Source organism: Odontesthes bonariensis, chromosome 24 (genome assembly GCF_027942865.1).
Source record: "Odontesthes bonariensis isolate fOdoBon6 chromosome 24, fOdoBon6.hap1, whole genome shotgun sequence".
Classification (NCBI taxonomy): domain Eukaryota; kingdom Metazoa; phylum Chordata; class Actinopteri; order Atheriniformes; family Atherinopsidae; genus Odontesthes; species Odontesthes bonariensis.
Genome location: NC_134529.1, coordinates 2898490 through 2912055, shown reverse-complemented (window position 1 = coordinate 2912055; position 13566 = coordinate 2898490). Strand labels below are relative to the sequence as shown.

The window sequence follows — 13566 nt, the reverse complement described above, 5'->3', positions numbered from 1 at the left end:
AATCCAGGCGAGAGGAAGGGTCCAACCTGGACGGGTGGTCAGTGGCTGTAAATGAGCCGTTAATGAAAGCAGGTAAATACGCTGACAGAAGGTTTAAAGGGACAGTTCGCCTCTTTTGACATGAAGCTGTGTAACATCCCATATCAGCAACATCATTTCTGAACATCTTCTTACCCCCTGCTGCGTCCTGTGAGCAGAGTTCCAGCCTCGTTTTGGTGTTGATGAAGGTAGTCCGGCTAGTTGGCTGGGGTTTAAAGAATAAAGCGTTTTGCTTCTCAGAACAATATGCGTTCAACAGAGTAATACATTTGCATCACAAAATGGTTCTCCAGGAAAAAGTCAGACCTCACAATCGCTTGGCCCTATTTTCTCTCCCTTCGTATCACTGCCATCATTTTTAGTCTGTTCCTCTAATTCAAACCCAGTTTTGGTGGTTCCACGTACAGTTTAAGGACTTCTGTGTCTGTATTAAAGTTTTATCCTCCCTGTAAAACCTCCTGATGTGGCATCTCAGACTTATGATTTGTCTGTAATGTCTCTTATTCTCTTTCTTTCAGACCCAGCTGAACATCCTCCTGGAGAAGCTCCGCAGCACGGTCAGTACTTCCATCTCTGAGCATCTGACGGCAGACGAACACAGGACACACGGCGTGGTTTATTTCTGATGGAGAGTAATAACTTGTCTCTTTTCTCACCCCTCCTCCCCTCCTCCAGGGCTCCAGCTTCATTCGCTGCATCAAACCAAACCTGAAGATGATCAGCCACCAGTTCGAAGGAGCTCAGATTCTGTCCCAGCTGCAGTGCTCCGGTCAGTGTTTTCTGCACACTCTCATTCATTTAATGCCAGGAGGTGTTGGAGGCAGTCTGCATGCAAACAAACCTTTTAAAACACTGACAATAAAGTGGAGAAAACAGTCGATCCGTACATGAATAGTTGCACTAAAACATCTGTATGTTTGCCCCAGTAGAGGAGTTATATTCAGTCTGGATCCAGAACTTTAGAGTCTGGGAAGAAGCAGACGATCTCCTCATATTTAAACCCTCAAACAGACTTACGAGCGCTTTCTAACCACATTAAGAAGGAAACTGAAGTCTGAAAATAGAACTGATTCACAGTTAAAGGTTCAGAAACCAGTTAAAGCTTCAGAAACCAGCAGAAGATCTGAGATGAAACCAGTTAAAGCTTCAGAAACCAGCAGGAAGCAGAGACCTCAGGATGGAGAATAAACTAAAGATGTCACATTTAGTCCCATTTGGTCTTATTTGGTCCCATTTGGTCCCATTTGGTCCCATTTGGTCTTATTTGATCACATTTGGTCCCATTTGGTCTTATTTGATCACATTTGGTCCCATTTGGTCCCATTTGGTCTTATTTGGTCACGTTTGGTCTTATTTGGTCCCATTTGGTCTTATTTGGTCCCATTTGGTCTTATTTGGTCACGTTTGGTCTTATTTGGTCCCATTTGGTCTTATTTGGTCCCATTTGGTCTTATTTGGTCCCATTTGGTCACGTTTGGTCTTATTTGGTCACGTTTGGTCCCATTTGATCACATTTGGTCCCATTTGGTCTTATTTGAACACATTTGGTCCCATTTGGTCCCATTTGGTCCCATTTGGTCACGTTTGGTCCCATTTGGTCTTATTTGGTCACGTTTGGTCTTATTTGGTCACGTTTGGTCTTATTTGGTCCCATTTGGTCTTATTTGGTCACGTTTGGTCTTATTTGGTCCCATTTGGTCTTATTTGGTCCCATTTGGTCTTATTTGGTCACGTTTGGTCTTATTTGGTCCCATTTGGTCTTATTTGGTCCCATTTGGTCACGTTTGGTCTTATTTGGTCACGTTTGGTCCCATTTGATCACATTTGGTCCCATTTGGTCTTATTTGGTCACATTTGGTCCCATTTGGTCACGTTTGGTCCCATTTGGTCCCATTTGGTCTTATTTGGTCACGTTTGGTCTTATTTGGTCACGTTTGGTCTTATTTGGTCACATTTGGTCCCATTTGGTCACGTTTGGTCCCATTTTTACTCCTTTATATTCTGTCTGTGCAGTGATCAGTGATTCCTTCAGTCTTTATGAGGTGAACCACTGCACCTTTGACTATAAAAACGCTCACAGAGCAGCAGGCTCCTTCTGTTATTTACGTGCACTCTCGTGAGAACAAACCGTGCACACGCATGCATCATGCCTCCTCCACATGTGGGACTCTCAGCTAATTAAGAGGGATCATTGCACGCGTTTTACCACATCACTACACTACCACCGGTATTAGACCTTATTAGGTTGTTAATTTCCCACAAGACACGTAGTGGCTTTTAATCAGGTCTCCGAGCTTTAAGGAGCCTCTGTGGAAGCAGTGCATGCTGGGAAGTGTTGAAAAGGATTATCAATTTCAACACATGGAGTCAAATAAAGCTCCTCAGTGAGATCAGAGGTGATACTAAAACAAACAGAACTCCTGAGAGCATCTTCTCATTCTCATCACCTGTGTCGGCTCTACTCTCTGCTGACCGCTAACAACATAAAGATGGCCGACGTGTCCACGCTCGCAGCTCAGCTCTCGAATACCGGATTACTGTCATTATTTCTCTCGGGATCCAGAGGGTTTTTATCCTGAAAGAACTGCTTCACTGTCAGTCAGATGGAAGCCGGGTAGAACAGAGAAGCTATGGCTGTGTTCGAAACCGCATACTACTCCTACTACTCATACTAACTTTTTGAGTTAGTAAGCGAGTTTGAGTAAGCAAAAAGTTCCCGGATGCATACTAGATTCTCTGAAATGTTGAGTATGCATCATGAGGTTACTACTCATACTCAAACTACCCAAGATGCAACGTAATGTGACGTCGCCGATCGTCATTTCCTGTCAAAACGGCAGTTTCAAGCTAGCTACAACGAGGGTAGGTTCACTTCCTGTTTTCAAAACAAAAGCACCAATTGTATGGTAATGGCTTTCCCTATGATAAAAGGCAACGGGTATTTTATTTTGTGAAAATAACCGGAAGTGCGTTGTTCACTGCGGCTAGCTTTAGTAGCGCCGAATTCAGGCCGGCTGATTTCGGCTCGGACAGGAGCGAAATGCATTGTGGGTAAACGCTCTGCATACTGTCTGATCGATTAGTATGCGGTTTCGAACACAGCCTTTGTCGTATTGTGACCACCAGCTTTCTTTATGGTTCAGCTAATAGTTGTGGGATGATCTAAGGCTGTGTTCGAAACCGCATACTACATACTTCCATACCTCCAGTGTGAGCACATTCTGCTTTTCTGGCTCCTGACTGATCCCTGTGGGGCTCTCTCCTGTTTCTGTAGGGATGGTGTCCGTGCTGGACCTGATGCAGGGCGGCTTCCCCTCCAGGGCTCCTTTCCACGAGCTCTACAACATGTATCAGCAGTACATGCCCCCCAAACTCACCCGCCTCGACCCGCGCCTCTTCTGCAAGGTGAGTTATCTCCCCTGGTCCTTTACCTGCCATCTCCCCTGGTCCTTTACCTGCCATCTCCCCTGGTCCTTTACCTGCCATCTCCCCTGGTCCATTACCTGCCATCTCCCCTGGTCCTTTACCTGCCATCTCCCCTGGTCCTTTACCTGCCATCTCCCCAGGTCCTTTCCCTGCCATCTCCCCTGGTCCTTTACCTGCCATCTCCCCCGGTCCTTGACCTGCCATCTCCCCTGGTCCTTTACCTGCCATCTCCCCCGGTCCTTTACCTGCCATCTCCCCTGTTCCTTTCCCTGCTATCTCCTCTGGTCCTTTACCTGCCATCTCCTCTGGTCCTTTACGAGCCATCTCCTCTGGTCCTTTACCTGCCATCTCCCCCGGTCCTTGACCTGCCATCTCCCCTGGTCCTTTGCCTGCCATCTCCCCTGGTCCTTTCCCTGCCATCTCCCCTGGTCCTTTACCTGCCATCTCCCCTGGTCCTTTACCTGCCATCTCCCCTGGTCCTTCACCTGCCATCTCCCCTGGTCCTTTACCTGCCATCCCCTCTGGTCCTTTACCTGCCATCTCCTCTGGTCCTTTACCTGCCATCTCCCCTGGTCCTTTACCTGCCATCTCTTCTGGTCCTTTACCTGCCATCTCCTCTGGTCCTTTACCTGCCATCTCCCCTGGTCCTTTACCTGCCATCTCCTCTGGTCCTTTACCTGCCATCTCCTCTGGTCCTTTCCCTGCCATCTCCTGTGGTCTTTCCCTGCCATCTCCCCTGGTCCTTTACCTGCCATCTCCTCTGGTCCATTACCTGCCATCTCCCCTGGTCCTTTACCTGCCATCTCCCCCGGTCCTTTACCTGCCATCTCCTCTGGTCCTTTACCTGCCATCTCCCCTGGTCCATTACCTGCCATCTCCCCTGGTCCATTACCTGCCATCTCCCCTGGTCCTTTACCTGCCATCTCCCCTGGTCCTTTACCTGCCATCTCCCCTGGTCCTTTCCCTGCCATCTCCCCTGGTCCTTTACCTGCCATCTCCCCCGGTCCTTGACCTGCCATCTCCCCTGGTCCTTTACCTGCCATCTCCCCTGGTCCTTTACCTGCCATCTCCCCCGGTCCTTTACCTGCCATCTCCCCTGGTCCTTTACCTGCCATCTCCCCTGGTCCATTACCTGCCATCTCCCCTGGTCCTTTACCTGCCATCTCCTCTGGTCCTTTACCTGCCATCTCCTCTGGTCCTTTACCTGCCATCTCCCCTGGTCCTTTACCTGCCATCTCCCCTGGTCCTTTACCTGCCATCTCCCCTGGTCCTTTACCTGCCATCTCCCCTGGTCCTTTACCTGCCATCTCCTCTGGTCCTTTACCTGCCATCTCCCCTGGTCCTTGACCTGCCATCTCCCCTGGTCCTTTACCTGCCATCTCCCCTGGTCCTTTACCTGCCATCTCCCCTGGTCCTTTACGAGCCATCTCCTCTGGTCCTTTACCTGCCATCTCCCCTGGTCCTTTACCTGCCATCTCCTCTGGTCCTTTACCTGCCATCTCCCCTGGTCCTTGACCTGCCATCTCCCCTGGTCCTTTCCCTGCCATCTCCTCTGGTCCTTTACCTGCCATCTCCTCTGGTCCTTTACCTGCCATCTCCCCTGGTCCTTTACGAGCCATCTCCTCTGGTCCTTTCCCTGCCATCTCCTCTGGTCCTTTCCCTGCCATCTCCTCTGGTCCTTTACCTGCCATCTCCTCTGGTCCTTTCCCTGCCATCTCCTCTGGTCCTTTACCTGCCATCTCCTCTGGTCCTTTACCTGCCATCTTCCCTGGTCCTTTACCTGCCATCTCCCCTGGTCCTTTACGAGCCATCTCCTCTGGTCCTTTACCTGCCATCTCCTCTGGTCCTTTACCTGCCATCTCCCCTGGTCCTTTACCTGCCATCTCCCCTGGTCCTTTACCTGCCATCTCCTCTGGTCCTTTACCTGCCATCTCCCCTGGTCCTTTACCTGCCATCTCCCCCGGTCCTTGACCTGCCATCTCCCCCAGTCCTTTACCTGCCATCTCCCCCGGTCCTTTACCTGCCATCTCCTCTGGTCCTTGACCTGCCATCTCCTCTGGTCCTTTACCTGCCATCTCCCCCGGTCCTTTACCTGCCATCTCCTCTGGTCCTTGACCTGCCATCTCCTCTGGTCCTTTACCTGCCATCTCCTCTGGTCCTTTACCTGCCATCTCCCCCGGTCCTTTACCTGCCATCTCCCCTGGTCCTTTACCTGCCATCTCCCCTGGTCCTTTACCTGCCATCTCCTCTGGTCCTTTCCCTGCCATCTCCTCTGGTCCTTTACCTGCCATCTCCCCTGGTCCTTTACCTGCCATCTCCCCCGGTCCTTTACCTGCCATCTCCCCCGGTCCTTTACCTGCCATCTCCCCTGGTCCTTTACCTGCCATCTCCCCTGGTCCTTTACGAGCCATCTCCCCTGGTCCTTTACCTGCCATCTCCTCTGGTCCTTTACCTGCCATCTCCTCTGGTCCTTTACCTGCCATCTCCCCCGGTCCTTTACCTGCCATCTCCTCTGGTCCTTTACCTGCCATCTCCCCCGGTCCTTTACCTGCCATCTCCTCTGGTCCTTTACCTGCCATCTCCTCTGGTCCTTTACCTGCCATCTCCTCTGGTCCTTTCCCTGCCATCTCCCCTGGTCCTTTCCCTGCCATCTCCTCTGGTCCTTTCCCTGCCATCTCCTCTGGTCCTTTACCTGCCATCTCCTCTGGTCCTTTACCTGCCATCTCCTCTGGTCCTTTCCCTGCCATCTCCTCTGGTCCTTTACCTGCCATCTCCCCCGGTCCTTTCCCTGCCATCTCCCCCGGTCCTTTACCTGCCATCTCCTCTGGTCCTTTACCTGCCATCTCCCCCGGTCCTTTACCTGCCATCTCCTCTGGTCCTTTACCTGCCATCTCCTCTGGTCCTTTACCGACTCTTTGACCTGCTTGTTTCCCTTTTTACAATCTTCCCATTTCGTTTGTTCTTGCTCCAGCTGACATCTTCTTGGAGTTTTTCTAATCTTTTCCAATATTTCAGCACTTTTTGAGGTCGTGTTTTTAACTGTTAATTAAGCTCAGCCATCAACTGCAACCACGTTATTTCTATCTTCTTTAAAAATCAAAGTTTTCAGCTGTTAAATAGAACGTTAAATGTTGTTTGCTTCGGTGATTCAGGGCTTTTTGCCTGCTGTTATGTTTCGTTTCTGCTGGATTTCAACATGTCTTCTGCATCTGTGTTGCAGGCTCTGTTCAAAGCGCTGGGACTGAACGAGAATGACTACAAGTTCGGCCTGACCAGAGTCTTTTTCCGCCCTGGGAAGGTGAGGCCCGCCCCCCCAACACTGGCTAATAGAGGCTTTGTTCCCTCAGAAATACAATAGAGCCGCAGGAAAGTGCATTACTCGTTCAGACTGCTGAGGAGAGAGGAGAAGTGGGTTTTCTTTCTCACCCAGATGAATAATTCATCACATTCGGATTAGACGTGTGCGCTCCGGGGGAGGAAACATGTTTTTCTGCTCCTTAGGAAGCATTTTTACATGCAACACGCAGCCAAACCACAGTCCACCGGGTAGCTTTCAGTGTGGCGGACATCTTAAACCCGAGGACAGCATACAGGCGCCGACAATTAGAGAATAAGTCGGCAGCTTTTCTCCATCGCTGAGGCAACAGCAGCTCTCAGGCTTCTGGAGGATATGATCTCGGCGCTCCATCGCAAAGCCTCAGGCTGTGTTCCAAACCGCATACTTCTCCTACTACTCCTACTAACTTTGTGAGTTAGTATGTGAGTTTGAGTAAGCGAGAATACTAGATACTAGATGCATGCTAGATTCTCTGAAATGTTGGGTATGCATCATGAGGTTACTACTCATACTCAAACTACCCAAGATGCAACGTAACGTGATGTCGCCGATCGTCATTTCCTGTCAAAACGGCAGTTTCAAGCTAGCTACAACGAGGGTAGGTTCACTTCCTGTTTTCAAAACAAAAGCACCAATTGTATGGTAATGGCTTTCCCTATGATAAAAGGCAACGGGTATTTTATTTTGTGAAAATAACAGGAAGTGCGTTGCTCACTGCAGCTAGCTTTAGTAGCGCCGAATTCGTGGGAACTAAATTGTAAACAGCCGGTATTTTGTCAGGTTTTCAACACGTTGGGGATCTAAACGACTACTTTCTCTCCTGAAAATGTTTCAAATGTTGCTAAAGTTTACAGAGTTTAGAGCTTAAGGGAAATCAGCTTCAGGCCGGCTGATTTCGGCTCGGCAGGAGCGAAATGCATTGTGGGTAAACGCTCTGCATACTGTCTGATCGATCAGTATGCAGTATGGAAGTATGTAGTATGGAAGTATGCAGTATGGAAGTATGTAGTATGGAAGTATGTAGTATGGAAGTATGCAGTATGGAAGTATGCAGTATGGAAGTATGCAGTATGGAAGTATGCAGTATGGAAGTATGCAGTATGGAAGTATGTAGTATGGAAGTATGCAGTATGGAAGTATGCAGTATGTAGTATGGAAGTATGTAGTATGCAGTATGGAAGTATGCAGTATGGAAGTATGTAGTATGCGGTTTCGTACACAGATCTTTGCAAAAACAAAGAGATTATTTCCCATCATGCATCTGGTGGAAACTCTTGACAACAATGAAGTCGACCGATAAGCTCAACTTTAACTTCGTAAAGACATTCGTGCTGTTTGCATAATGCAGTTAGTCCCTCGTCCTTCTGTTCGGTTCGACGTTCTGCCTCATCGCCATGGTTACCCTTAGCCACAGCTTCCCCTGTGTATGTCTTACTGATTCTTACTGACATTCCTTTCACTGATTTTCTGCTGTTTTATGTGGATAAAATGCAGTATGAAGTATGTAGTATGCGGTTTGGAACACAGCCAAAGACTTTCAAATCAAAGATGGTGGGAAAAGGGTTCAGGAGCCCAGGTGTGATGCATCGCTTCGTTATAAAAGAGGAGGAAGCTGCTGTTTGGACTCTACAGCCTCCAGGTTCCGGTGTTGTGAGAGTAAAATCAGTGTGGAAATGAGTCTCAGGAAGAGATTTATAGATGTTTGGAGCAGTTTATCCTCCCTCCGCTGCTGCAGATCCAGCTGCAGGACAGATGTTTCTCATATTTGTTTGTTAGCTGCTACATCAGCAGATATTAGTGTCGGGTACATCTTCAAACCTCAATCGGCTCATATTTTATTGAAGAATTGTGTTATTAAAGAATTCCTATCTTAATTCTAATTAACGGGACAATATAATATCCACACATCTGAGTCAGGATTTACACAGTTGCTGTTATTAAGCCTTTAACCCGCCTGTTGTCTTTTTCTACCATGTTTATCTGTAGAAAAAATACCTTAAACTATCTTTTTCCAACTTGAAATGTTATGACTTTTCCTAAAGGGACCCCATCATTAGAAAAAGTCACACTTTATTTTTGTTTATGTTTCCATGTGGGCTGTACACCACTAGGGTACAAAGATTGTTTTATGGGTCAAAAGTGTATTCCTGAAAACTGGTGATTGTCTTTTTGTATTGTGTAACAAAAAATACATGATAAAAAATGTATTGAATTGAGTTGAATAGATAAATAACAGGTGGTTTCATCATACAAAATAGATTTTGGATTTAAAATTCAATTAAGTTGCTTTATTTTGGGGCTTTGGTAGGAGTAAACAGGATGTTAAGACCCACACAGATTTAACTCAGTATTTACTGATGAATATGATAACCAGGATGCATCCTGGATGTATCCTAAAATCCTTAAACTGCTTTTCTTCTTCTTCTGTGACCTGGTGCCACAAAGCAGTCGTCCACGCCTGCAGCGATGTTGGGTAACGGAGCCAAAAGATGCTTTTGAGGCTCTGCCCGCACGCTGTAACTCATGTGGAAAATGTCCGGACTCACCCTTTAATCGTTTGTGTCCAGTTCGCAGAGTTCGATCAGATCATGAAGTCGGACCCGGACCACCTGGCGGAGCTGGTGAAGAAGGTCAACAAGTGGCTCATCCACAGCCGCTGGAAGAAGGTGCAGTGGTGCGCTCTGTCCGTCATCAAGTGTAAGCAGCATCTCTCACCAGCACGTTTACAGTCGATCAGAATTACACCGCAGGAACATTTCCACCCTCAGTGGTTAGCTTCACACAGCACAGAGCTCCCCTGAATCTCCACATTTATCACTACACCAACAGCATTCATGATAAATTACAGATCTGAGGATGTGAACGGAGGCTTCAGCCTTAAAAATGTCAAACTGAATGGAAACAGGCAGAGAAACTGGATTAAAAAAGCTTCATTTTATCAGTGAATCTTCTATCAGTTGATGAGGGAAAGCTGTCGTGCTAATCTGATGTGAAATGGTCGGCTTATGTCTGCCTCCACACAGACTCTGGTGCAGTTCTGCTGAAATAAGAAATAAAATAAGCTGCGTTCATCGTTCCAGTTCAGGCGTCAGAACCAACCAAAGACCTCCAAACACACAGCTTTTCTCCTGACTTTTCAATAAAGTTTGCTTTAAAAAAATTAAAAATGGATACTCGCGGCTGAAAAATCGATAGTTTATCGGGAAACAAAATATCGATATTAGGGCTGGGCAATGATTAAAATGTTTAATCTAATTAATCACATGATTTCCCTGATTAATCACGATTAATCGCATTTGTACGCAGAATCCAAAAATGAATCCAAAAGTAGCGTATAGCTTTTAGCATTTAGCTTTATTTTAAATGTGCTGCCATATGAATGAAAGTGCCATAACATTTGTTGTGCAAACACACTTTTAACATCAGCATCTTTCTGTAGTTTTTATGTAGAAGCCTCGCTCCACTGTCTGTTTCCTTGAATGACTTGCTGCTATCAGTTGTGTGTTTTGCCTTTAAGTGATATTTTAGACTGGAACTACTACGCTGAGAAGACAATTCAACTTGGCTGAGTTTACAGATGACTTTGGTTCTGTCGACTCCGCCGTCTGGAAGAACTTTAACATGAAAATGGCCGAGTAAAAGTTCCGTACCCTTCTCCATGTTTGGTGGATCCAAAGATTACTTTGAGTAAATTATGCCACAAACTTGCCAGGAGTTGAGTAGAGGAAAACCGATGCATCCATCAGGGTATAAATGTGTAGAAGAAGAAGAAGAAGCGCTCGCTGACGGCACGTTCATCACTCTAAGCTCTCAGGATGGAAATACGACCCAACAAACTTTAAATGGATCCGTATAAACTCTCAGGAACAACAAACCGAGGGTGGGACAGCTGGTCGTAATGTGGGCCTGATCCTCTGGAGGCGTGGCCTGATCCCCTGGAGGCGTGGCCTGATCCCCTGGAGGCGTGGCCTGATCCCGTGGAGGCGTGGCCTGTCTGTGTCGGGCATCAGAACATTTCTGCCTCTCCAGTTTGCTTCCATCCCTCCGGTTTTCCTTCTTTTATTCATCGTGGGGCTCGGCCTTTGTCTCACACTCGTTGTTCTTGTAATCGGTTTGAAAACAAGCTTCTTTTTTTTTGGCACAAACTGAGCCGAAACAAATCCTCATATTCCGTTAGAAATGAGTGAATTAGTTTGTAACTGCAGCCGTCTGCTCGGCTCAGGACGCTGCAGAAGTTCCGTATTCTGAGCTCATAACCAGATGAAATGAGTTTGGCAGCGAGCGGAGACGTTATCGATCCCCCCGTCTCTATTTATCTTTCACACTTCATCTCCCCCCTCGCTTTAATTTTCTCTTTTCATTTTAATTCAGACCTGCTTCACTGGCAGGACAGAAAAATGATCCAAGTTGTCAAAGATGGGGGAAGTGAATCATAAATAATGGCCAGGATCAGAGGAGGAGGGGGATGGGTTTGGGTCTGGATTCTGGGTTCAGTTTAGCTCATTTATATCACACCAAGTCACAAAAAAGTTAAATAAAGAAGGCACGAACAACTTGGATCCAAGTCCAGTTAAAGATGGCCACATTTAGTCCAGTTTAACATCCAGTTTATGATATTCCAAGCTGCTATGTGCACTCCGGTCCAGCAGGGGGCAGTAGTGCTGTCCTTAAAGCTGTGCTGGTTGTGCTAACCTACATAATCTTGGTAGTATTTGTAGTTTTAATAGTTAAATTGTTGTAGTTCTCCTTTAGAAAACAACCAAACCATCTTTTAATTACAATACCTTAGATATAATGACCTGATGAGGTCCAATTAGAGGTCAGGAGAGGTGCAGTTACACAGTAAAAACTGAGAAAAACCACTTCCATGTGCCTCACAGAGGCTTTATTTTCTTCCATCAAGCTTTGCCTTTGTTTCACAGCCTATTTTATCGACTTTTCAAAGCTTAAAGTTAAACTCAGCTGTTCTTACGTAGTTATTTGATCAAGAAGTGGGACAAATCTTGATCCTAACAGTCCTTTGACTCTGCAGAGTTTTTAGTTTAAAGGCGATTTGCACTGAATAAATGTTTCTACGGTAGCCCAGAGAGGACAAACCGAACTCCTTTGGTGTAGATGCCTCCACCTAAAACAGTTTTGGACCAGGTAACTGTGAGTGTTTTCCCTTTTGAAGGCTGCAGGAAGCTGACGTCCTTCTTTACCTCTTCTGTCTCGCAGTGAAGAACAAGATTCTGTACCGGGCCAGCGCCTGCATCCAGATGCAGAAGACCGTCCGGATGTGGCTCTGCAGGAAGAAGCACAAACCTCGGTGGGTTCTTCACTTCTTCCCCTTCATTCCTTTCCCGCATTGTGGACCCACTCTGTCCCTCTGGTTCCTCCTCACTCTCTTCTTCTCCACTTTCTTCCCTCTGTTACCTTTCTCACCCTTTCTCTGGTCTCCTGCTGGTGTATTCTTCTTATCTTCAGAGATCAGATCTTCCAATCTCTGTTCTCCTGGAAAGATTCCTTCCTTTATTCCATGTCCTTTCTCCCTCTGCTTCCTCAGAGCTGGACTGATGTGGTCCACTTCTTTGGTCTCAGTGAGGACTCGAGCAGCAGAGTTCTGAATAAGCTGCAGTTGTCTAACGGACTTTTTAGGTCGACCCGTAAAGATGCTTTTACAATAATCAAGCCTACTGAAGATGAATGCATGGACTAGTTTTTCCAGGTCCTGCTGACACATCAAATCCTTTAACCTTGATATATTCTTAAGGTGACAGTAGGCTGACTTTGTTACTGCCTTAATGTGTTTTTCCAGATTTAGGTCTGAGTCCATCACTACACCCAGATTTCTGGCCTGGTTGGTAGTTTCTAGGTGTATAGATTGAAGTTCTGTGGTGACCTGTAATCGTTTCTCTTTGGCTCCAAAGACAATTACCTCAGTTTTGTTTTTGTTTAGCTGGAGAAAGTTGTGGCACATCCAGTCATTAATCTCCTCAATGCTTTTACCAAGAGCCTGTACAGGGCCTCGGTCTCCTGGTGACATTGTAATGTATATCTGCGTGTCATCTGCATAGCTATGGTAGTTTATTTTGTTGTTTTTTATAATCTGTGCCAGTGGGAGCATGTAGATGTTAAACAGAAGAGGTCCCAGGATGGAACCTTTGGGAACTCCACATGTGATATTATTTCCCAGGAAAGATTTGTGGAGGAAATACGATTTTGTAAAGCACTTGAAAGAAGAATTTTTTCAAGTTTTTGGACGATTACATCAAGTCTAACGGATGAAAACATGTTGGTTAATAATATTCCTACGCTAAACATATGTAATAATTATTGAATAGCGAATAAAAGAAAGAAAACACGTTCTAAAAGTTGATGTTTCTTTACATATTTTGTAGCATTGTTTTCAAAGGGGGCCAGAAGCTAATACTGTTTGGGGGGCCTCGGCATGGAAAAGTTTGGGAACCCCTGATATAAGGAACACTTTTCTCGTTCCTGAAGCAAGTTTTTTTGTGTTTGTGCCGCAGCATCGACGGGTTGGTGAAAGTGCGGAGCCTGAAGAACAGGATGGGCCGCTTCAACGAGGTGGTGTCGGGCCTGAAGGAGGGCAAGCAGGAGATGAGCCAGCAGATCAAGGAGCTGGACGCCGCCATCGACGCCCTGATCGTCAAAATCAAGGTGGGTGGATTTTACTCTTTTATTTTGAAAAAAAACCCAGAGCTGAAACACCCAATCAGAGAAAATGATGGACAGAATATCACGAATATGTGACCCGCTCTGGC

The 13566-nt window shown here is 46.5% G+C and overlaps 1 protein-coding gene across 6 annotated transcripts in view; it reads left to right on the top strand.

Annotated features, from left to right (window-relative positions):
- LOC142375526 (unconventional myosin-VI-like) overlaps positions 1–13566 on the top strand; it is a 145038-nt gene that overhangs the window by 92868 nt on the left and 38604 nt on the right. For all 6 annotated transcript variants that reach the window (XM_075459576.1, XM_075459575.1, XM_075459573.1 and 3 more), the window contains exons 19-25: positions 558–596; positions 715–808; positions 3314–3444; positions 6686–6763; positions 9370–9499; positions 12020–12110; positions 13312–13462. In XM_075459576.1, the coding sequence (XP_075315691.1) occupies positions 558–596; positions 715–808; positions 3314–3444; positions 6686–6763; positions 9370–9499; positions 12020–12110; positions 13312–13462 (714 nt within the window). The remainder of the gene's footprint in view (positions 1–557; positions 597–714; positions 809–3313; positions 3445–6685; positions 6764–9369; positions 9500–12019; positions 12111–13311; positions 13463–13566) is intronic.